This window comes from Sapajus apella, unplaced genomic scaffold (assembly GCF_009761245.1).
Source record: "Sapajus apella isolate SASKATOON/1434 unplaced genomic scaffold, GSC_monkey_1.0 scaffold97, whole genome shotgun sequence".
NCBI lineage: Eukaryota > Metazoa > Chordata > Mammalia > Primates > Cebidae > Sapajus > Sapajus apella.
The window spans coordinates 7,565,927-7,591,135 of NW_022437037.1; the positions used below are offsets into that span (position 1 = coordinate 7,565,927).

A 25,209-nucleotide genomic window follows, 5' to 3' on the forward strand; every position below is an offset into this window, starting at 1 on the left:
AAGATAAATCAAGCAAGCCTGTGAGCACTGGTACAAAATCCCCGAATTACAGCAGAAGGAGGGCCAGGTTTTATCATCTCACAGAATCCCACATGCATTACCTTCTTCTTTATCTTTTTCAATACTATCTTCTTCGGAGGCCAGATCACCTAAAAACCCTGGAAGATCACTTAGAGTGACAGAACCTTTGCTGCCAGGTGGCTCTTCTGAAGAGAAACAAAGACAACTGAAGTCAAAGAAATCCAGTGTAATCCCTCCAAGTGTAAAACTGCTTACACTGTATAGAACATGTCTGTAATAATTCTTCCTGTTGAACAGAAAAGGCTGGACATGGCTCTGTCCTGGGGATACTACAAAAGACTGAGATGTTAAAAATAATATAACTAAAAGTACCAAAAATAATCCTACAGAAAATAAAATTCTCAGTTCTTAATGTCTCTGAAAACAGAGACCAATAGTTTAGCCACGTCAAAATACAGGTACTTCATTGCAATAGCTTAAAAGCTGTTTTTGATATTATTAGGTTGGCTTTTAGAATTCTCTACGTGTTTGATTATCTGTAGGCCTCAGTATTTTGGATATCCCAGAATTTCCTTGTCTTTTCTTAAACACATATAACCCAATTAGAAGAGGCAAGAAAGGCCTGTTATGAGGCAGAAACTTTACCTAATCCTCTGTCATTCAGAAGATGGTGCTGTCTGTGTAGACATGGCCTTGCAGAATCCATTCGCTCTTCCTGAAAAGATACGTATCACTTGTATCACAAAGCGAAAAATGTTGTACATGTTCTCGTGCATATTGTAAAGTAGTTTAAAGGTCAGCCCAGTGATTCTCAAATTGTTTGGATGCTTTCTTTACAGTCTTAAAAATGACTGCAGGCTGGGCGTGGTGGCTCACGCCTGCAGTCCCAGCACTTCGGGAGACGGAGGCCAGTGGATCCCTTGAGCTTAGGAGTTTGAGGCTAGCCTGGGCAACATGGCAAAACCCCATCTCTACAAAAAATTAAAAAATTAGCTGGGCGTGGTGACCAGTGCTTGTAGTCCCAGCTACCCAGGAGGCTGAGGTGGGAGGATCACCTGAGCCAGGGAGGTTAAGGCTGCAGTGAGCTGTGATTGTGCCACTACACTTCAACCTGGCAGACAGACACAAAATAATAATAAGAAGAACAAGATTGGAGAATCCCAAGAGCTTTTGTTTAATGAGGCATAATTATTGTATTAGAAAACTTGGAAATTTAAAAAATATTTATTAATTCCCTTAAAAATAAGTACAAGTTAATGTAAATAACATACATATTCTTATTTAAAATATATATATATTTCCCGAAATAAAAATAAATTTAGTGAGAGGAGTGGAACATTTTTGTCATCTCTTTAATATGTGGCTTTGTGAAAGATAGCTGGATTCTCGTATCTACCTTTACATTCAATCTGTTGCAATGTGTTATTTTGACTGAAGTGTATAAAGAAAATCTGGGGCCCCACTGATATGTAATTGTAAAAGTAAACATGTGTATTGTTTGTTTTTCCTTTTGAGACAGGGTCTGGCTCTGTCACCTAGGCTGGAATGCAGTGGTGTGACCATGGCTTACTGAAATCTCTGCCTCCTGGGCTCAAGCCATCCTCCTACATCAGCTTCCCGAGCAGCTGGGACTACATCTGGGTAATTTTTTTTTTTTTTTTTTGGTAGAGATAGGGTTTTGCATGTTGCCCAGGCTGGTCTTGAACTCCTGGGCTCAAGCAATCTACCTCCCTTAGACTCCCAAAGTGCTAGGTACAGGAGTGAGCCACCGCACCCAGCCACAAAAAGCAAACATATGTTAACAGGCTTTTAAAATAATTGTCTTTGTTATTACACAAAAATTTGACAAGTGGTAGTTTCTTAAAGTTACAAAGCGAAATTTGAAACCACATCAATGAGCTTTTCACGCTGCATCAAACGCCACTAGTCTATCTTGTACTTTTTTTCTTTTTGAGATGGAGTCTTGCTCTATTGCCCAGGCTGGAGTACAGTGGTGTGATCTCAGCTCACTGCAACGCCTCCCGTGTTCAAGCTATTCTCCTGCCTCAGCCTCCCAAGTAGCTGGAATTACAGGTGCCTGCGACCACAGCTGGCTAATGTTTGTATTTAGCAGAGATGGTGTTTCAGCATGTAGGCCAGGCTGGTCTTGAACGCCTGACCTCAAGTGATCCACCTGCCTCAGACTCCCAAAGTGCTGGGATTACAGGTGTGAGGCACCATGCCCAGCCTGCCTTGTACTCTGAATGTGCTTTTTACCTATGCATGGTTCTGTAACAGCATACACTGGACATTCTGAAAATATTGGCTCATCAAGTTATTCAAATATTCCAAATGTTGAAACACTTCATTATATAATATCAAAAAATCAAATGACTACATTTCCAAAGACTTTTCTATCTCATCATAAAAGTCTTGGGGCAGCTATCAAGTTCATGGTGTTACAGACACGTTTTTTACTATCCTAATTTCCACCTGAGAGTTGGATTTTACTGTTGGCAACAAATACTGTCAGTTGTTTATCTTGAAGTGACAGACTCAGCTCATCATTTAAGAAACTGCCTGCCAAATATCCAAGTCTGAACAACCAGTTTGTAAGATAGCTGTTCTTTCAAATAAAACTGGTACTCCATGAAAAAAGGCAGCTAGTTCACCTCTCAATTCAAATAACTGCATGAGGGCCAGAGGTGGACCATCATACTTTGGCATGCAGTATATGTGCCTTATGCATATTTTTTGTCTTGTCACAAAGAATATTACACATACATGTTCTCAAGGGCTAAGATTTAATAAAATTAATAATTGTTACTGCTTAATACAGAACACTCAACTTTTAATGTTTTTTTATTTTTATTTTTATAGAGAAAATATGTCAAGGAAGAATGCAAGGCCTACTAGGATAGAACGCTTCATGCCTGCCTTGATTCAGGCTAAGTTGCCACCATTTCACCCCCCATAGTCTTGCTGCCATCAGTGCAGATGCCAACGCAGTGGGAAGGGCAGATGACAGATTAATGTTACTATGAAAGTGGGCTTGGTTAGGTGTGGTGGTTCACACCTGTAATCCCATCACTTTGGGAGGCCAGGGTAGGAGGATCGTTTGAGCCCAGGAGTTTAAAACTATCCTGGGCAACATAGTGAGACCTCATCTCTACCAAAAAAAAAAAAAAAAAAAACAAAAAAAAAAAAACCACACTCACACACACAAAACTTAGCCAGGCATCATGGCACACGCCTGTAGTCCCAGCTACTTGGGAGGTTGATGCAGGAGGATTGCATGGGTCTGGGAGGTTGAGGCTGCAGTGGGCCATGATGGCACCACTGCATTCCACCCTGGGTGACAGGGCAAGACCCTGTCTCAAAAAATAATAATAATAATAATTCAAGAAAGTAGATTTGACCCACTGGATTCCCTATAAGAGTTCTTCCAAAGCAAATTTTTGAACCTCTCAGGGGTCAGCAGATCACACCTTGAGAGCAGCTTCCTAGTATATTTTCAATTATTCTGATTCAAACCCATTGCATTTTAGGTGAGAATTGTATCTGGCATAATTAGGCTTCTCTAAGTGAGGCTTGCAAACGAGTTACTGTGCCTGGGCAGAGGGACAGTAGATGAGCTGGATCGCACCTTCCTGGGGGGTGTGGCTGCGGCCTGGGGGAGTGAAATGTGCACGTAGTCATCTGAATGACAGAGCGGGGCTGGAGGAGGAGAGGTTGCTGGGGTTCCTAGAGGAGTTCCTTTTCCACCTGGTCAGAGACAAAGGCAGAACATATATGAACACTGAGCCCAACTATCAGAACAACTGCCAATTTTTTTTAGCCTATTACTATGAATAAAGCTGCTAGAGTTAACTTTCTGGGGATCGAGAGCAGTCTCTCTTTGTTTTTCGGTTCACTTTACACATGCTGAAAGCCCCAGGGATTTGCTGTAGGTGTTAAAAATAAGTTTACAACTGCAAGTGGCCCCTTAGATCTAAAGGAGAGCTCCTCCTGCTATTAAAGGCAGCCAAAACCAACGAATCTAATCAACCTAAGACATACATACCAGTTGTACCAAAGACTTTACTGTAAGGGTGTGACAGATCAGGTGGGACATTTCCAGGAGAAGTTGGAGGAGTGGTCATACCACAAACCATAGATGGGCTCCAAAGAGTAGCCTGGGAAGTTAATAAAGTGCATCAGCAGTGGCAAAGGAATGCTAAGTCATCCACAAGGTTTCTATCCATGGCCAGTGTTCAGTTTAAATTTAGCTTTAACAACTAGAAAAAGGCATCTTATTAAAAGTTTATCAAGAAACAAGTTGCATTTTGTGAATCAAGACTTCAAGATGAACCTAAGAGGCAACAGTAACTTTCTTTGCTAATACCATGGGTCCTTAAAAGTGACTCCTGAAATGAGCAGTATGAAATTTTCCCAACCACATACTAAATCTGACCCAAAGGGTCAGCTTCACCAGAAAGCAGAGGACAGAGCAGGCACACTAGTTGACACCATACTTGTGGCGGTTCAGTTATCAACCGTGTCGATGGGGAACTCAGAGTCTGAGGTAGCTGCCCTGGCGTATTTAACAACGTCAGCCGAGAAGTGGAGTAAGGGGTAGAAGTAGCACTCCCTAAAATGAAAGGGAAGAACACAGGGGGTTAGGGTGTGGTTTTAGATTATGCTGATTAAAAAAAAAAAAAAAGACGGTCCTCTAGACCATTTGGTAATATTCAATTCTCTGAATCTAAAAAATGTGAGGGACTTATTGACATCCTTGAGGACAAAGTAACAGTTCAGAGTTTCTTGAAATGCTCCTTTAAAATAAAGTTCAGTAAGGTTTGATGTCTAGTTAAGCCTCAGGATAACCATAATATGGATGACAACTTCAGTGGCTGTGACCCGCAAATAAAGACTCCATTTTTATATGAATCCAATTCTACACTGTTCAGACTCATTCAGATTGTGTCGGTGCCACGGCCAAAAGAGCCCCACTCTAAGTGTCTGAAATTTAAAAAGATTCCCTTAAGAGGTGAGTGTGGAAATCAAATACTTGAACCCATTTTCTTTGTTAAGTGTTGGAGACACGTTACCAACTCTGTTGGCATACAATCAGGCAGGAGACCAAGGACATCTAAATTAAACTTGAAGGAGAAATTAATCAGAAGAAAATGGAGGCAAATGCAAATTTAAACTATTTTGGGAAAAATTCCTAGGAACTGAACTAAGTCTTACTCAAGAAAAGAAAGTCAACAAAGACAAATGTTTTCCAGAGACAAAGCTGCACAACAGAGAAGTACCAAAGATGCTTTTTTTACCGTAGCTATTCTGTGTGTCAACATAAGGGCTGGCGGTGACTTCAGCTGAACGATGAGGAAAACGGGCTGAGATTTGGTGAGACACAGAATAGCCATCTTCATACGAGGCTTCTGTGGGATCCAGAGAGATTTTGGCACACTCGATTACAACATCATGAGTTTCTAATCTCTTCCACCTGTAAAAGGCAATGAATGTCAAGAAATGCAAACTGTAATTAAATACTTCAGAGTTCAGAGTGTCAACTCAGTGCCAGCCACGGAACTCTGATAGCAAAGAACAAGCAGGATCATGCCAGCCCAAGTCTGAAACAATTCTAGTACATGAAGAAATAGCCATTTATTTTACAATCCTATACCTTCCCCGTTTAAAATGGTTATATCAAGTTAACAATCTAATCTGAAACCAAAATTTCCTCAACAAAAGACTAGGCGTAGCCTCAAACTGGAACAGCAGAACATAAGCGATGCAGCAGAGCAGCCAGCAGGGAAAAATGTCCTTTGGAACAAAGGTCATCAAAAAATAAGGTTTTCCTATCAAGGCCTCAGGTGTCAAATCCATCCCTAGATCAGAAAGAGTATAAAAGACAAACCAGAGAAAGCCCACAAGGATTTTTTTCTTTTTTTAGAGATGAGGTCTCACTCATCACCCAGGTTGGAGTGCAGTGGCATGATCATGGCTCACTGCTGCCTACAGCACCTGGGCTCAGGGATCCTCCTGCCATAGCCTCCTAAGTAGCTGTGACTACAGGTATATGCCACCATGCCTGGCTAATATGCTTACAAAAATGGGTCTCATTTTGTTGCCCATGCTGGTCTCGAACTACGGGCCTCAAATGATCCTCCCACCTTGGCCTCCCAAAGTGCTGGGATTACAGGCATGACCCACTGTGCCCAGCTGAAGCATGATTTTTTTAAACCAACTTTAGTATGGCATAATTTGCTTACAATAAAATTAATTTTGCTAAGTTTTGACAAAAGTTGTAAACATAATAGAACATTTCCATCACCCCAAAATTTCCTTTGTGCCCTCTGTGGTCAGTCTCCTCCCCCACTTCTGGTAACCATCCATCTGCTAAAAGCATGCTTTCTCAGGTAGTATAATAATAGTTATTCTACAGAATAGACCCCTTTGGTTGAACTTTGGGTTATTTCTTCTTTCCATTGCAAGCTGTGCTGTGCTGAACACTGTTGTATGTGTTGGTGAACATCTGTTTCTATAGAAATGAGCCACGGTGCCAGTCTCCCATGAGGACTTTTTTTTTTTTGAGATGGAGTCTCGTTCTGTCGTCCAGGCTAGATAGTGCAGTGGTACAATCTCAGCTCACTGTAACCTCCACCTTCTGGATTCAAGTGATTCTCCTGCCTCAGCCTCCCAAGTAGCTGGGATTACAGGTGCCCGCCACCATGCCCAGCTAATTTTTTGTATTTTTAGTAGAAGTGGGGTTTCACCATGTTGGCCAAGCTGGTCTCGAACTGCTGACCTCAGGTGATCCACCCACCTCCGCCTTCCAAAGTGCTGGGATTACAGGTGTAAGCCACAGTCCCTGGCCGAGGGTATTTTAAAAACTGTCTAAAGATTCCTTTTATGCGATCTGCAGTTTCACTTCTAAGAATTTATCCTATAGAAACAGACACATGTCAAGACATACAACAATGTTCAGCACAGCACATCTTTCAATGAAAAAAAGAAAGGAAATAACTCAAAGTTCAACCAAAGGGATATAGTTTATAGAATAACTATTATTATATCACCATGAAAAAGCATGCTTTTAACAGATCAATGGTTGCCCGAAGTTGGGGAAGAGAATGACCACAAAGGGCACCAAGGAACTTTTGGGGTGATGGAAATGTTCTTCATTATGATTGAGACTTTTGTCAAAACTTAGCAAAATTGGTTAATTTTACTGAAAGCACATTATGCCATACTAAAGTTGATTTTAAAAATCATGCTTAAGGCCAGGTGCGGTGGCTCATACCTGTAATGCCAGCATTTTGGGAGGCCAAGGCAGGCAGATCACTTGAGGCCAGGAGTTCAAGACCAGCCTGGGCAACATAGCGAAACCCCAACTCTAAAACAACAAGAACAAATGAGCCAGGCATGGTGGCCTGCACCTGTAATCCTAGCTTCCTGGGTGGCTGAGACATGAGAATCATTTGAACCTGAGAGGCAGAGGTTGCAGAGAGCCAGGAAAGTGCCATCACACTCCAGCCTGAGCAACAGGGCTAGACTCTGAAAAAAAGGAAAAAAAAAATAATGCTTTCAGCTGGGCACAGTGGCTCACACCTGTAATCCCAGCACTATGGGAGGCCAAGGCAGGAGGATCATTTGAGGCCAGGGGTTCAAGACCAGCCTGGGCAAGTGAGACCACACCCCACCTCCACAACAACAAAAAATAGCTGGGTGTGGGCATGTGCTTATGGTCCCAGCTACTCAGGAGGCTGAGGTGGGAGGACAGCTTGATCCTGGGAGGTTGAGGCTGCCATGAGCCATGTTTGTGCCGCTGCACTCCAGCCTGGGCAACAGAGCAAGACCTTATCTCAAGAAAAAAAATCATGTTTTCCATGTGCCTGTACTCTCAGCAACCAGGGAGGCTGAAGCAGGAGGATCACTTGAGCCCAAGAGTTCGAGATCAGCTTGGGAAACATCGCAAGACACTGTCTCAAAAAAATAATAATGCTTTCAAACATTAAATGACATAAAATGCTTGTAATATAATCTTAAATGAATAAAAGATACAAAACTATTCAGAGACACATCCGCAAATAGATCTGAGTGTAGTAAGTATTCAAATTAAAAGAACTGAGGTTATGAACAATGTTCATTTCTTCTTTCAACTCTTTAGTATTTGCCAAACATCTATAAAGGCCCTAATAATTAACAGAATATTTAAAATATAAACGCCTAGTCAAATATAAACTTTTTTCTTTTAGACAACATAACTTTGCTCTATGTCTTTGTAAGTGGTTGGAAACTCCATCAGAGATTTGCATTTTTTTTCCCCAAGTTTACAGAAAACAGCAAAGCTACACTAAAGGGCATTCCATAGCTTTACCTTAAGAAAACATATGACCCTACACAACTGTTGTAGAAAGCTCTTTATATCTTGGATGCTAAAAACATGGCATTAAATACAGAAAAGGAGGTGTCCAGGGCATGGGGAGAATACAAGGCATCTTCCCTAGGGAGCGAGTCTTTCAGTTTCAGGGCTGCATCTTCATTCACTACCTGGGTTTTCACTGCCTGTGGGATTGTGTTAATGGGGATAGACTCCTCTGTATGCATTCTCAGCATGACTAGAAAGTGATTAAGTGAGAGCAGGCATCCGGACACATATGTACACATAAGAAGATTGATTTTAGAGAAGAAAATGAGAATCATAATAAAAGAGGAATACATTTAAATGTTTTATTTTAATCAAAGTAATTTATGCACTTACAGTATTTCCCTGATTCTTAAAACGGCTTTTCAGATTTTAATATCTAAAACTGGGAACCACAGTCTAATCAAATGTGTGTTAGTTTACTTGGCATTTTTTTCTTTCTCAGATGTATATAAAATAGAAGAACACCACATGTCTAATGGTATCTTAGATCCAATGAAATACGGCAGTTTAAAAAGTCAGTATAGTACTAAAGGTTCTTCCCATTCCTCCCCGCTGCAACCACTCTGGCAGCTGCTTCCAATTCTGTTAGCTGAATTGTTATCCTACCTCTATATTTCTAAAGAATACAACCTATGCTTTTAATTTCTTGATTTATAAATTATAGATAGCTTTTATTAACTTACTATTATGGGAAGTAAGGACTGAGATCTCTTCCCTATATCTTTTCCCTTCTCCTCAATGTTCTCAAAAGAAAAATGTAATTGTTGGCCGGGCGCAGTGGCTCACACCTATAATACCAGCATTTTGGGAGACCAAGGCGGGCGGATCACGAGGTCAGACTTTCAAGACCAACCTGGCCAACATGGTGAAACCCTGTCTCTACTAAAAATACCAAAAAAATTAGCTGGGCACGGTGGTGCGTAACTGTAATCCCAGCTACTCAGGAGGAGACATGAGAATCGTTTGAACCAAGGAGGCAGAGGCTGCAGTGAGCCAAGTTCATGCCACTGCACTCCAGCCTGGAGGACAGAGTGAGATTCCGTCTCAAAAAAAAAGAAAGAAAGAAAGAAAGAAATATGTAACTGTTTTTGTTGTTTTCAAAACTGATTTCCACAATTATTATGACTGCCTAAGTACTCCTCTTGGCTGAGCCACAGAGTATACCATAATAATATTTCCTTTCTTGTAAGTCTTAATTCTTCTGTTTCTTTTCCTCACTTTTTTGTGTGTTTACTGCTAATTTTTACTAAACATATCCTAATAGCTCTGAAACAATGCCTAATATAACTTTTACTACTGAAATGCAAAGAATCCACCAGGATTATTCCTCACCTTCCTGAAGAACTCCCTTCTGACGCACTCTGTCCCCAGCTAAGTCTGGATTGGCTGCTTTCCACACTGCTGAGCAGCTGTTATCCTGACACTTTCCCTGTACATGATCCTGTGAAAGGATCATGATCAGGCCCCAGGCTCCTGGATTCTGTCTTCCTCCTTCTTGATTTTACTCTCATTTTGGTGGAATGCATGCTCCAGTGTTTAACTGAGGAAGGATATATGGGAAGGAAATTTGAGTCCATACATTCTAAAAGTGTCTCATATTTGATAGACAAGTTGGCTGAGTACAGAATTATAGTGGAAACCTCTTTCCCTCAATTTTGAAGGTATTTCAGAAGCTAACAGCACTCTGGTTTCTGATGCTTATTAATGTGATTTTGTTTTTTTCTTTCTCTGAAAGGTTAATCCCTCGTAGTTCAAAATTGTACAATATTGAGAACTGGTGGCATTCTTTTTTTTTTTTGAGACAGAGTTTCACTCTTGTTGCCCAGGCTGGAGTGTAATGGTGTGATCTCGGCTCACTACAACCTCCACCTCCCAGGTCCAAGTGATTCTCCTGCCTCAGCCTCCCAAGTAACTGAGATTACAGGCGCCTGCCACCATGCCCAACTAATTTTTTGTATATTTAGTAGAGATGAAGTTTCATCATGTTGGCCAGGCTGGTCTCGAAACTCCTGACCTCAACTGATCCGTCCTCCTCAGCCTCCCAAAGTGCTGGGGTTACAGGCGTGATTCATCGCACCTGGCATTAAAACTTTTTTTTTTTAATTGGATGTTGGGACTTCCTGCACTGATTATTCTAAATTTCTATTCTGCTCATTATTATCCAGCTCTATCCTTTGGTCTGCTTTCTGAGATATTTATGTATATCTCAGAAAGCTGATATCTGAGATATCAACTTTATCTCCCAATTCTTTTACTGAAATGTTAATTTTGGCTATCACTTTTAATTTTGAAGAATTCTTTCTTTAGCTTCAAAATGGTCTTTTTCTGTGGCATCCTGATCCTTACATATGCACAAATGCCTTATCTCTGTGGCTACTGTGGACATTTTCTTCTGCTCAATCGTTATAGTTTTGTTCTAGCTCTTTCCTCCTCTTTATGTTGGTGTCTGTCCTTAGTGTTAAAACCTTCCAAACTCTGCCTAGCCAAGGTGAGTGAGGCTCTCTATAAGCTAAATGAAGAACCTTCCAAGTTAATAGAGTTAGTTGAACATAGGCACCCAACTGTACAACCTCCTGGAATCCCACTATCTGCAGTAAAGGCTTCTTTGTCTTTATTTTTAAACCCAAAAGGAGGAGAACAGGGGAGAGACAATAGCATCATACGTTTTTGAAACTAAAAAGCAGACAGGCAGGTGCTAACTGACACTGCAAATCCATGAAAACAGAATCCTAAGCTGCCGCTGTCTCAAAGTGATTCAACTGACTATACTACAGAATCCTTAAAATCATGAGGAATTTATAGCATCTGGTACACTTCTGGAACTGAAATACTGAAAACAGGGTAAAAAATGCTGGAGGAGCAGTCACAGCCTCTGGGTCCTTCCTCAACTCTACACTCCCAAGCAACAGCTCTTTTCTCACCAGAAATCTGGATTATTTTCTAGAGAGAATAAAACAAGGATTGCCTGAATAAGGTATTCCAGAAATAGTTGAGGGCCTGAGTGTCATTCCAAATGAGGGAATTAAGTGAAGTACATATATTCTGAATGCCAAGACCACCAACCCTTCCTCACCATGAGCCTCCTTCCCCCGAGAAGCAATCAGACCCTTAGCTGTCGGGGGATCAGGCCTGGAAATCAGAAGACTGTTTTCTAAAAAATGTGACCAGCTCAAGAAGAAAACAATACCAACACCACTATTTCCAACAGATGCTCAGTTCAACATACGCCAAAGCTCAAAGTCAACAAGTCCCACCACTGTGAACAAAGCTGTTTTGTCTCCACATATATAAACCGTTTACTAGATCCTTGCAGAAGGCCTCAAAGATTTAAAAAGAATAACACAAAACAGAAAAGAAGGAAGCGTAAAAGAAACAGATTATACAGGGAAAAGAAAACTCCCTATATATGTGTACAGTCATATGTCACTTAACAACAGTGATGACATGTTCTGAGAAATGCATCATTAGGCAATTTCATTGCTGTGTGACCATCAGAGTGTACTCATACAAACCTAGATGTTATGGGCTCCTCGGCTACAAACCTGTACAGCAAGGTGTTGTACTAAATGCTGTAGGTAACTGTAACACAATGGTAGGTATTTGTGTGTCTAGATATATCTGAACATAGAAAAGGTACAGTAAAGATGTGGCAGTACAATCTCATGGACCCACTATCATCTATGGAGTCCATCATTGACTGAAATGTCATTACACGGTGCATGGATGAGCTAGATTTCTAGAGGAAAGATAGAGAAAACAGGAAATCAAGAACAAAATGACTAAAGAAAATGTCATAGAACTTAAAGAGCTTCCAGCTTAAACAATGAGAATAGATTCATACCAAGGTACATCACTGGAAATTTCAGAATATTACAACAACAAAGAAAACTCCCTAGCAGCTCCCCTGGAGAAAAACACAGCAAATACAAGCAATCAGAAATTCCAAGAGCAACACTGGAAGCAAGGTGGCAATGGAATATTGCCTTCAAATTACTGAATGAAACTGACTCTTAACCTGTAAGTCTACACCCAGCCAAACAACTGCACCCTTCCTCAAAAAGCTCCTAGAGGATATCCGATTAAAACTAGAGTAAACCAAGGAAGATGACAAGATACCAGAAATGGGAGATCCTGCACATGAGAGAGGCGAAGGAAAGCCCCAGGAGACTAGGAAGACAGCTGGGTACTTGGCACAGACAAGAACCAGTTCGGATCAGAACAGACCTGGCAAGAGACAGGGATGTCTCAAGGTTTTTGCTGTCACGCACTATCTTTTTAATGAGGAACAGAGCCTGTAGAACTTGTCTGTACTTTGTTTGTCTTGACTACAAACTGATGAAGTTCCTACTCTCCCTTCTCTGCCTGATCGGCAGAGGTCATTCATTTTATCCCACAGGAGGATTCTGTCTGACCTGCTCCTGAGAGCTGGAAGCAGGAACAGAGAGCAGCCTCCCTGCCTGCCATATTTTACACATGTCCAGTACCTTGCCCTTGCTAAAAGCCTTGCCATACGCTCTGATGAGGGTAAGCCTTGTGTTTCCCAGACTCGCTCATGACCTTGTGCACTGACTTCCTAGACGGGGCTGTGAAACCTCAGAGACGGTGAAACCACACCAAAACTCAGACGTGCTGCTCCTCCTCTCATCTCCTGGAAACCTTCAACTACTAGTGACAAGACTGCCCTTCTCTTAGCCAGACTCTGCTTCCTAATCAACTAGCTTTTCAAAACAAAGCAATACATACAGTAAAACTATACAGAAAAGCAAGAGAATGATTCATATAAAAGCAACAATGGCAGTTGCCTCTGAGGTGGTTAAGGAGAAAGAGGAGTTCCATGGGGAGCCTCCAAGGTACTTGTAATGTTCTATTTTTTTAAGCTAGGTGCCAACTACACGTGTTTTTGTGTTATTATTAAACTTCACATACACATTTTCTATACTTCTCTACATATATCTCACCATAAACTGCTTTAAGCTGGCTGAGGCTCTGTGTGGTGGAGGCAGTGTCTGTGGAGAAGTGAGATTTGCTGTCGGGTATCAGGCAGTGAGCCAGCTTTTTCAGCAGGAGATCCCCAAGTGTCAATATCCATGGGTCAGTTTCCCCAAAAAGGGCTGGGTCCCCTAACTGGGGAGCATAAGCCTGGCTACCAGCCAGAGACAAGCAGAGGAAAGGAGGTGGGCCTCCCACAGCTCAGTCTGTAAATTTCCTCTAACTCCCTTGCTCAGTCTCATCCTCAGTTCCACTCTCCTTTGTGCCTGGAATCCTCCAATCAAAAGACTCAAAGATTCAGTTTTCACAGAGAACATACCTGGGGGCCTCTGTAGGGCCCTGGAGAGGATGGTAGTCACCTGTCTTTGTAGAATGGATAAAGTGTCCAAATACTTAATACAGGATTCCCTGAAGCCCTCTCTCCATTCTACAAAGCCAAATTTAATACTAAATTATTTTTCTGCAATCCCTTGTTTTTAGCCATATGCTTCACCTCCTTCATCACCCAATCACTGGCACTACTATAAGCCTTTCTAGGGGACGGGCATTTGTGCTGCAACTTTCCCTATGCTGCCAAAGGAGTTATTAGTCCTCCAACTGCGAAGAGTATGTTTTAAACTCATACAAATTTTAGCTGTCCAAGTGCTTCCAAGTGGACTGATTCTGTAAGTAGGACATCTATATTCCCAAATATACCTCAGCAGGGACACCTCCTAGATCACATTTTCAATCTCTCAAAAGATTCTTTAAAATTTGGACACTAGTTTCTATACCTTCGAGGGTCCAGTTCATGGTCCTTGGATCCAGTCACTAATTCCGGATGAATTCGCACATGCTCCATCATTGGCTAGAAGAGTTGGGTCGACAAATTATAAAGGGCTGAACGTTTGTGGAACACCCAAACAATGGAATATTAGTTGACAATAAAAAGGAATGAAGCACTGATACATGTTACAACACAGATGAACCTTGACAACATTATACTGAGTGAAAAAAGTCAGTGACAAAAGACCACATTTTCTATGATCCCACTTATATGAAATGTCCAGAAGAGGTAAATCTATAAAGACAGAAAACAGATTAGTGGCTGCCTGGGGATTGCAGTAGGGAGTAGGAAAATAGAATTTCTTTTCAAAATTTCCCTGTCTGCCATTAAATACAAAAGGCATAAATGCAGCCTGTCTAAACAGCATGCTAAGTAGTAAACAAACAAGCAGTTTTAATTTACCTTGACCACTTCTTCAAAAGTCTCCAAGTTTTCTTTCATACTGTAATGAGAACGCAGAAAGGAGACGAAGTTGCAAGGGTACATTCCATAAAGGCGATGAAAGAGCGCGTACACACTGGCGTGGAGATGGACGAGATAGACTTCTGCCACGTGGCCTAGAAAAGAAACCCGTTGAGAAGAGCCTCTTTGTTGGACGCAGATTGAGGTGTGCAAAACAGACATAAACAAGTGGCTGCCAGCATGACTTTTTATCTATGTATCTCCCACCTCACTCCAAACACAGGAAGAGTGGTTTTCTACAATGCAAACAAATCTGAACACACCAGACACTCTTTTAAAATCCATTAGCGGCTCCCTATAACCCTTGGATAAACTCCAGTCTACTGAGTGTGATCCATGAAGGCTCTCCCTGATCTAACTTCTGCCCTCTGTTCCAGCCACTGCCCAAAAAGGATCCCAAACATTCTCACAATATTGAACCACCTTTATGATACAAGCTCTCTGTAAAATTCATACTTTTCCATTGCTGAATTCAGTATGAGCTTCTTTTTTTTTTTTTTTTTTTTTTAATAGAGATGGGGTTTCACCATGTTGGTCAGGCTGGTCTTGAACTCCTGACCTTGTGATCTGCCCGCCTTGGACTCCCAAAGTGCTGGGATTACAGGCTTGAGCCACTGCGCCCAGCGAGCTTATTGATAAAAGAACTGTCTTACTCATCTCTCGGTGCTTTGCACTGGACCTGGTGTTTAACAAGCATTCAATATTTATAGAATGAATGTGTGAGAAACTTTTAAATTGGCATGTAGTCTTAGCTATGCAGATTTATAACTACAGAGTGAAAAAAACTATTATCCAGAAATTAGCTTAAAGAGCTAAGAGTGAAAGAAACTGAACATCTTAATTTAGCTTTACATGGACCCTGTGGAAGCCCACGGCCACAGTATACATCAGCATACATAAAGGTCCTCCACAATAATGGACAGGCCATTCCTTTCTGCCAAAGATCCTACTCAACAAGCATGCACCATGTGAGCCTATGCTTGTAATTTAATCCTGTATAGGAAGCCACGGTGTTCTGTCTCACAGGTCTGACATACTTCATCCTTTGATAGAAATACCTCACACTGGGATAACCCAAAGACTACAAATTTCACATGCTTACAGCTTCTGACCCCTTTGATAGAACTCTGCTCCCTGCCGACGGAAAAAAAACCCCACTGTATTTGAAGCTGGAGTGCTAATAAGGACACACTGCATTTCCCTCTGACTCCTACAGATACAACGAGCGGGTTCTCAGAAACTGACACTTGTGTTTTATCACAACAGAGCAGCCAGGGAAGACAGAAACGTCCCACAAGCTTAGTCCTGTACTACTGCAATACAGACAGAGGTTGTTTTTCACTTCATCAACAATCATGAAGTTTTACATCCTACTGCTCAATTTCTCTGACAATCAATCCTTTGAAGCCAACAAAATTAAAAAGTTATCTCAACAATCATGCTTCTCATATGTGCCTGTAGTGGATGCACCGAAGGTATTCCCTCATCTGTCTGGTAAAAACCACTCACTACAGCTATAAAAGTCTACGTGTCCTCACAGCATATGAGCGATTCGTCAATAATGAAAGCATTTACCTCACAGGGCCCAATAGGTATATGAGGAGACCTGTACCTGGTTTCTTCAGGCACCATGATGAAAGACGGCCAAAAATGTCAAAGAAATCAAGAAGATGCTGTTTCCCAGACTGTGGAATCATTGGTAGCATGGTTATCAACACCAAGACACCTGTTGTGAGGACAACGACGTTGGTGTCCATCTGCGGGAGAAAAGGTCAAACAGAAAACACCTGTCAGGCGCTGCACCAGGGTCGGCATTGTACAGTACGTGAAGAGGCTCTAAACACTGAGAGAATCACACATCAGCAGTTCACTCGCATGCTCATTTCCCTATCCCTAAGGATTACTGAGGGATAGGGAAATGCTCCACCATTCAAACAGACTCAACAGGAAACACTGAGCCCCAGCTCTACTGTAATGAGTCAGTGAGGAAGACCATTTACAATACACCTATGCAAAGGCATCCTGGAGATGAGTTTAAACTTGACTCGGGGACACCCAAGTCCTGAAGCCTTAGGATGCCCTATTTATAACACTTGGATGAAAACAAAAGGAGTTGCTCTTCAACAAAATACAAGAGCACTGCTCTGTTTTCATTCATTCAACCAAATCCTAAGATATTTACTTTTTGTTGTCAATTTAAAAAAAAAAAAACATACTACACAATGACAAGTTACTTGCTTGCTATTTTTTAAAGAACTACAACAGAAGTATAATTGAAGGAGAAATTTGTATAACACTAACAAGTCAACTTAATGGTTCACTTCAAAGCAGTATTTAGAGACCAGTAAATTAAAAAAAAATATGGAAACCTTTGAGCACGCCGATAATTTAAATATTAAGTCAAATAAATAACTTCCAGCTAACTGAAGACACTTAACACCCAGTGGATACTCAATCAACTCCGACTAGCTATAGCAGCTCACCTGACCCACAATTAAATCACAAATGTTTGCCAGGTAGATGAAATTCAGATTAATCAAAAGACTACTACATAGGCTAAGACATCCATTATTCCCACCCATGAGTCTGGGAATAAAGTTTTAAAAATATTTGATTTTTACATCAAGCATCAAGTCTTTCATTATGGAAGATATCTAGCAAGAATAATATATTGGTAAGAGAATTGAGAATATATGAGACTATATAATGATTCTCAGCAAAAAGAACTAGCCGTGATTTCACCTATCCTAACAGTCTAACTGAAGACTTGAGTAATAGTCCATGATTAAATGTTCAAAGCTTACTCTTTTGGAAAACATAAGTGTTTTGCAATCTGAACTAAATGTTGTGTCTCAAAATTAGATCATATTCTCATCAATCCATTTGCTTAAAAACATTGTTATAACTGTTCCTATTTTTTCTTAACATTAAATGCATGTTTTTATAATACCCTACCAATGTGACTCCTTAGGACCCACCTCTAGGGATAATAAAAGAGTTACCCTTCTTGGCAGACACAAAAATCAATTTGCATGGTGCTGTATCAGATGAATCCAATGGTACTGCCATCCTGGAACAAATACTACTGGATATTTTCATGTCTCTGTGAGGTACAGGCAGTTAATATTAACCACATTTTCTTATTTTATAGATAGAAAACAAGTCCAGGAACTAAAACATATTAAGCAAATAACCCTGAGTATGGCCGCAAGCCACTGTTCAAACTAAAACCATAAAGTTCTATTTGGATTTTGACTCCCTGTGTAGAAAAATGCACTAAATGCAGTGCAAAACAGAATACAACTTAGAAGAACTTCCATCAACAAAATCTTAATTACAGCTGCAACCAGACCATGCTCCTAAACGGTTAACAGAAACTTTAAGCCATTTTTCTATTAGCTAAAAGATAATTTAGAAACACGGATTCCCAAAAGATAATCCAGCATATTTTAAATGAGGGAAGGCTAAACCATGATGAAATCAAGAGGTTTGGAATAATGTAACATTGAACCCATCTGATCAAACTTTTACCATATTTGCATAGACAAGATATTCAATAGTCATAGTGATATATTTGAGAACTTAACTAAGTACCAACTCTGGACAACATTATATTTCAGAAAAGCCAAATCTCTAGAAGGCTTTAAACTCTAAAAATTAAAATCTAGCTTCCTTGCTTTAAGTTACTTAAAATTTCAGAAACTATACTCATTAAGCCATTTCATTCAAATCCTTACAAACATCCTACCTTGAGACATTTTAGTAAAGAAGGCAAAAGAGGTGCTTGAGAGAGCTTATGCTTCCAAGATGGCTGCAGTCTTATGACATGACCCAGTAACGAGAGGATGGATAAACGAGTGGTGGCTTTGCCCACGTATTCGTTAATCCTGTCCAAGAGGTGCTGAAAATGTAAAAGAACAAGGGAAATCCTCACATGAATATATGAAGTTAGCACAAATAAAGACAGCAATGATGTGCTCCAGTCTCTCAAGTCTTGCCTCTAATGTAAAACAAGGCTCATGCAGATAAAAGATCAAATTCAAGATTTTAAAAACCACGGTAGTAAACAAAACACTGCTGCATTTGGCCTGACAAAAGGCAGTCAGTTTGCATCTCATGAAAAAGGGTCCCACAATACACATATGCAAAAAGAGGGAGACTTGTTCACAGTCCCTCAATAACCACTCGCCCCAAACTGTGACAGGTTGTTGAAGCCATGAGGGGATCCTGCTGGAAGTAGCCACTTATTGCTAGAGCAACACAACCTACATGGTTTGGCCTCCAGTATCACTCAGGTGGTAGAAGTTACAATTCAGGCCAGAGTAAATAAAAAAACAAGATGGGCCAGGTGCAATGGCTCATGCCTGCAATCCCCCCACTTTGGGAGGCTGAGATGGGAGGACAGTTTGAGGCCAGGAGTTCAAAGTTACAGTGAGCTATGATTGTGCCACCATGCTCCAGTCTGGGCAACAGAATGAGACCCCACCTCTTTAGAAAACAAAACAAAACAAGATGTACTGTAAAAGGCATGCAATGACAAGGTCTGCAAATCCTGGGGAGGTTGCTCTCAAATACACACTTAAGGCTTACCAAAGTCTGCAGTAATGATGCTTTACTAGCTACTTATTAAAAACAAAAGGAAAATACGAAGGAGCCCTCCAAGTGCTTGGTGCTGGGAAACAAGACTCATTAATTTGCCACATTAGTCCTTTGCGCTTGAAGCTTTTCTATACTGATAAAAGTCTCAAAATCCTATTCAAAGCATAGGTTGAAAAATGGGTATCCATGGGCCAAATCATCACTATGCAACTATAGTACTGGAAATGTAAGATTTCTTTAAACAAGATCTTTAACAGTCTCTGAACTATGTTTTATTTTACGAACTTTTCAAGAAACGTGGGTCCTACAAATTATTTTTATATATCGTTACAAACTGGGAACAACGTCATCAGTGGCACACAGAAATCAAAAGAATAAGCTCCGGACAAGTTGTACAGTGGCCGTGCACAGAAGCTGTTGTACTCAGAGAGAACATATGAAATTGCCTATGATATTTCAGCCGTTACCTTGTCATGTGGCTCTTGCAAGGTGGTCAGGATGTGCAATACTGGCTGAGAGTTGGTTTCCAGGTAGTAATCCACCAAGGTGTTTACAAGCATAGGACCACGGTCTAAATCAAGAAGGCAATGGATCATACCTATTTCCCTTAACATCCTAAATTCACCTTACATAGCTGCCTGTCACAAAATCTAGAAAATGTTTATATGCTCTTCTAAGTTTTATACAGCATGACATTTCTGCCTCTTTTTAATAATAGGATAATTCCAAGCTGATTTGCCTAAATATGCATAAAACATATGAAGTGCTTTTGTTTTTACTGCTTTTTTAATTACAAAAAGTAATTCAGGCTATGTAAAAGTACATCAAATAAAAATGAAAGTGCTCCTTACCCCCCGCCTCCAAACCCACTCTTCGCAGATAAACACCCTTAAGTTTAGCGTGTGTCTCTTCAAACTGAACAATCACATGCACACAGCCCTCATGTCCACAGACACAGTTTGTGCACATGTGTGTTTTTTCCACTAAACAATGTGTTGTAACTACCTTCCCATGTCAGCATCTACGGCCTATTTCATTTCTTTCTGTCTTCCTAGGGTTCCACTGCATGGCTCTACATAATGAATTTAACCATTCACCTACTGAAGGATACTTGGGTTTTTCCAATGTCTCGCTATATTTCACTCAAAGCTGTAATAAGATACAGATTCTTATAATATGTGTTTTTAAATTGATGACAGATACTCCAAAAGACTAAACACATCAATTCATATTCATGCTAACAGTGCCCATTTCTATATTCAATATTTAATTCTGCCAACCTGGTAAGCAAAAAAAGGGTACTATTTAAATTTCTATTTCTCATATTAAAACCAGGTTAAGCACTTTTCATAATAAAAGCCACGTATGTTATGTGATTTACAGTTAAAATGATGTCTGGAATTTGTTTTAAAATATTTGGAGGGTAGGAGAGTCAGGGAGGAAAGAATTTGAAACTGGGTTCATGAGTTAACTGCATGATTCTTACTTCACGTGTGTGCATATTTAAGTATTTCCATAATTGAAAGTTTAAAACACATATAGAATGAATCCACCAACATATACTCTCTTTGGGTGTTTAAAAAAACTCTTCAGAAGATGAAACCTGAAATGTATCAGCAGGATTCTAGTGGCTTTAAGTCAATCTCTTCTTCTTAGCAGATAAGCTAAAAAGGATATTACTTTGCTAACCAGAATTGAGGTTCTCTTTAAAGACAGCTGTCACGTCGTCCCGCACATTCAGCATGGGGGAGTCCAGCATGGAGAGGAGCTCCCCGACATTCGCTTGTTGGGCCATTCTCTAGCTTGAAGGTGCTGTGCCTGCTCCAGGACGTATCTTACAGGTTCTGAAGGCTCTTCATTGGGGCCACTACCAGACTGAGACAAAGGAAGATGAACGGTGACTAACTGGCCCCATTTTTCCCCACAAAAAAATACCTGCAAGACAAACCAATGCATGTGTTCAATGCAATGCAAAGTCTGCCCACAATTGTCTGATTCAAACGGTGAATCCCTTTGGCTGATAAAAGAAGTATATGAATAATTCTTTGACAAGTTTATGAAGAGGATTTCTATAAAATATAACACCAGAAAGAAACCTTAAAAACTGATACCAGTCACAGCAACTTAATGACAGGATCAAATCTAAGTTTTATTCCTACTTCTGAGTCTACCTTGGGTTTTGGCTAAGACTGTATTTATGTTCCAAATTATTGATCTATAAAGCAGACAGTATTTTTTCAGAAAGGGAATTAAATACATACTATTTCCTTCTTGACAGTCTCATCAATGTCTAAGAGTTAGTACAGCTGGTTAGGTCAAAAGTCTGTTAAGTCCAACACTTAGCTGGGGATCATTTCTCTGTTTCAGCATACCCCTTATCTGAGACATCTAACTGCACACCCAAATACCACTGGCTACCGGCAGGTATCCACAGATGGGATCGTCAGGGCAAACTTTCAAAAATTCACCCTTCAAAACCCAAGCTCTCTATGGTAGTAGAGCAGCTGCTTTATCTTGATATACAAAAAGCAGCTCATTCCCCAAGTGTAACTATACACATTTATGATTTATCTCCCACTTGGGCCTCTGAGGCTGTATTTGTAAAAACAAGTAACAACAGTTATCATTTATAAGGCGAGCACCATACACCTTTTACAAACATCACTGTATATACTCCTAACATGACCACCATATCATTGGCACTTTTGTCCCCATTGTACAGGGAGCGGAACGGAGATCAAGCCATTTACTCTGGGTCACAAAGAAAGCAAGAGGAAAAACCAGAGGAGAAAAACTGGTATTTGAACCTAGATCTCCCTGACTTCAAAGCCCCAAGTCCTTCAGTGTCACACTAAGCTAACTTGTGGTTTTGATCATCACAGCAACTCTGTGATGTGATATGAGCAGCTATCATCCTTATTTCACACATGGGAATATGGATGCCCAAAAAGGATAAAATTTCTGTTTCTTTCAGTCAGCCTAGGTAGCAGTTCTTAAGTTTCAATGTGCATCAAAACCACCTGGGATGTTTGCTAGAAATGCAATACCTGGGCCCCTTCCAAAACTGAATTTTGGGCTCAGGAATCTATATTTTAATAAGCACTCCAGGGAATTCTTAAAGTGATACACAAATTATTTTTGAGAAACACTATGATAAAGAAAAATCCAACTAAAGAGTTAAAAAGAATTAAGCTGAGGCCAGACCTGGTGGCTGAGGCCGAGTGTAGCAGCTCACACCTGTAATCCCAGCACTATGGGAGGGGAGGCTGAGGCAGGAGGATCACCTGAGGTCAAGAGTTCAAGACCAGCCTGGCCAACAAGGTGAAACTCCATCTCTACTAAAAACACAAACATTAGCTGGGTGCGGGGGGTGTGCCTGTAGTCCCAGCTACTCGGGAGGCTGAGGCAGAAGAATCACTTGAGCCTGGGAGGCAGAGGTTGCAGTGAGTCAAGGTCATGCCACTGCACTCCAGCCTGGGCAAGACTCTGCATAAAAAAGAAAAGAAAAGAAAAGAAAAAGAAAGAGATAAGATCCTTCGGAAAGAACACCAAATTTAAATTAGCAGTGACCCCAGAAACTGCCAGGTATTAACTTACTATCATCTATGTTCTTGTTTAGCTACAACCTGGTGATATTCACTATTTTTGGCTCTTAGTCAGAAATTCAATTATCAGAAAAATCAATTAAAGTGTCTAAATGCCTTTTTGATACCAAATCCATGATATAGGAAGTTGCTGACTCATATCTGTAAATAAAAATCTTACAAGGAAAATCACATAAGAAGTTAATTTCAAAGGGCTCCAAAATGTGAGACCACCGTTAGTAAGACTCTATCATAAAAGTTCAAAACCAAAAAGCAGTTAGTACAGTACCAGGTACACATAAACACTCACTGCATAGTACCTGTACATTATTATTAAAAATACCAGGAAAAAGCTTTGGGCCACCACTTTCAAGATGACTTCTGAATAGCATATTTGCCTAGCTAACCCCCACACTGATTTCTACTTCAGGTAAATCATAAATTAGTGACAAAGAATGTAGTTCAGAAATTTAAAAGTACCTTGTCCCTAAGTTTGGTTTTGTTTCAATAAAATTGCTACTTACATACTATCTGTCTAGGGAGACTCTAAGTTTGCCTTCTGTGTAGTCAGAAGATGACAACGTCAGATCTGATCCTCCAAATACAGGCAGCCCCAGAGCCCAGAGTGACACAAGCTCAATTTTACATAAAGATGGCACCCATCTAGTCAACTTGGCGATAGTCAGCTTGGGCTACCTAGCTTGTTTTTCAGTTTGCAAAAATTAGGTTTTATTCTAAAACACATTAGAAACACATTTTGGCAACAAGTTTTTCTCTCTGGTTCCAAAATTCTACTGTTGGCCGCATTGGTGGTATAGTGGTGAGCTAGCTGCCTTCCAAAATTCTACTGTTTACCGTAGTTTTTAATCTCTAGGAAAAATATAAATGTTGGGTTTTATGTGAGATTCTTTGTATAAGTGGCTCAAGTTCAAGCATTTTTGACATTCTAAAAAGTCCTCCTAAGAGTTAAATCATAGCTCTTGGAATCAGTCCCATAACTAGAATATCTCCTTTTTAAGTACATTCAAACATTTGAGGGTACAGTAAGTACAAGGCGTTAAGTAGGTAAGACAGACTTAGCCAGTGCAATGAAGAATTATATGTTCTATAGCAGAAAAAAAGATATGGTTCAATATATGCACAAAAAAAAGGAAGAAACCAGCTCGACTTAGACTTGTGGTGGTGGACAGGATGTACATGTTAAGCACACTTTACAGCCTATAGAAGACTGGCTGAGAAAAGTCACCTAAAGATTAGCACCGCAGACACACTGAAGCATCCGTATGTTAGCCACAAAAGTCTCTAGCCATAACAGTCTCTTTTCCATTTTGGAACTCACCACAGAAAACAGTCATACAGGAGAAGTTAAAAGACAGCAACTGGGTAAATGCATTTCCACATCCTATATGCTAAAGCAACGTTCCACTTACTTTAACATTATCTTTAGTGGCCACATACAGTACACAGTGCAGTGCTGCAGATGATGCTAGTCATATTAAGGGGGCATGACCTTCAATGCCAATCTCCACTCCAAAACCCATCACTCTGCCATCTTCTGGATCTCAGTAAAAGGTACCATCAGTCTCAAGCAAACACCCAGGTGCCTGCTTGACTCTTTCATCACCCCCACCACCACATCTAATCCATCAGCAAACCATTAGCTATCACCACAGTTGAAGCCCCCATCATCTCTCAGAGACAAGGCAGCAGCCGCCCCGCTCACTATTCTCCCTGCTTGTATTCATGCTATCCTGCAAAATTAATTCGCCACCAAATAACCACAAGAGACATTGAGATACAAATATCAGAATCTCACTCCTCTGCTTAAAATCGTCCAACGGCTTCCTATGGAATTAATAAGAGCCAATAACACGATGGAACTTACGAAGCTCATGAGTAGCCTACAAGGCCTCAAAAGATCTAGCCAGTTATTTACCTCCCAACACCCCTGTCTCTTCTATTCCTCTTCTCTAGTCCCAGTCTTCCCAAACACATGAATACCGGTTCTTTCTTGCTCAGGGCCTTTGCACTTGCTGTTCCCTCTTTGCATGGAACGCTCTTCTCCCACATCCTTGCACGGCTGACTGTCTCTCAGACCTCTGATGGGCCTCCCCTGACCACCCAATCTAAAGCAGCAGGGAGGTGCTTACCCATCACTTTTCAATAAAAGATACTTTGGAATTCATGAGAAACCTTGAACCAATTTTAAACTGTACAACTAGTCATCAGATGCAATCAAACAATACTTACGATTTCAAAAAGCATGGAAAACAGGGATCTGCTCAGTTTCAGTCTCTAGACGCAGCTAAAATCTGATGTGTCTGGCTTCG

The 25,209-nt window shown here is 40.6% G+C and overlaps 1 protein-coding gene across 7 annotated transcripts in view; it reads right to left on the reverse strand.

Annotated features, from left to right (window-relative positions):
- Positions 1–25,209, reverse strand: part of TSC1 (TSC complex subunit 1) — a 53,778-nt gene that overhangs the window by 15,680 nt on the left and 12,889 nt on the right. For 3 of the 7 annotated variants that reach the window (XM_032257709.1, XM_032257707.1, XM_032257711.1), the window contains exons 3-14: positions 20,985–21,170; positions 19,763–19,866; positions 18,445–18,597; positions 16,309–16,453; positions 14,637–14,791; positions 14,182–14,255; positions 5,316–5,491; positions 4,500–4,630; positions 4,064–4,175; positions 3,647–3,765; positions 667–736; positions 102–206 (exon numbers count right to left, since the gene is read on the reverse strand). In XM_032257709.1, coding sequence (XP_032113600.1) covers positions 102–206; positions 667–736; positions 3,647–3,765; positions 4,064–4,175; positions 4,500–4,630; positions 5,316–5,491; positions 14,182–14,255; positions 14,637–14,791; positions 16,309–16,453; positions 18,445–18,597; positions 19,763–19,866; positions 20,985–21,090 — 1,450 coding nt within the window. In that variant the 5' untranslated portion in view covers positions 21,091–21,170. Of the gene's footprint in view, positions 1–101; positions 207–666; positions 737–3,646; positions 3,766–4,063; positions 4,176–4,499; positions 4,631–5,315; positions 5,492–14,181; positions 14,256–14,636; positions 14,792–16,308; positions 16,454–18,444; positions 18,598–19,762; positions 19,867–20,984; positions 21,231–25,209 lie in introns of all 7 variants that reach the window. The other 4 variants (XM_032257710.1, XM_032257708.1, XM_032257712.1 and 1 more) reach the window with 2 other exon arrangements.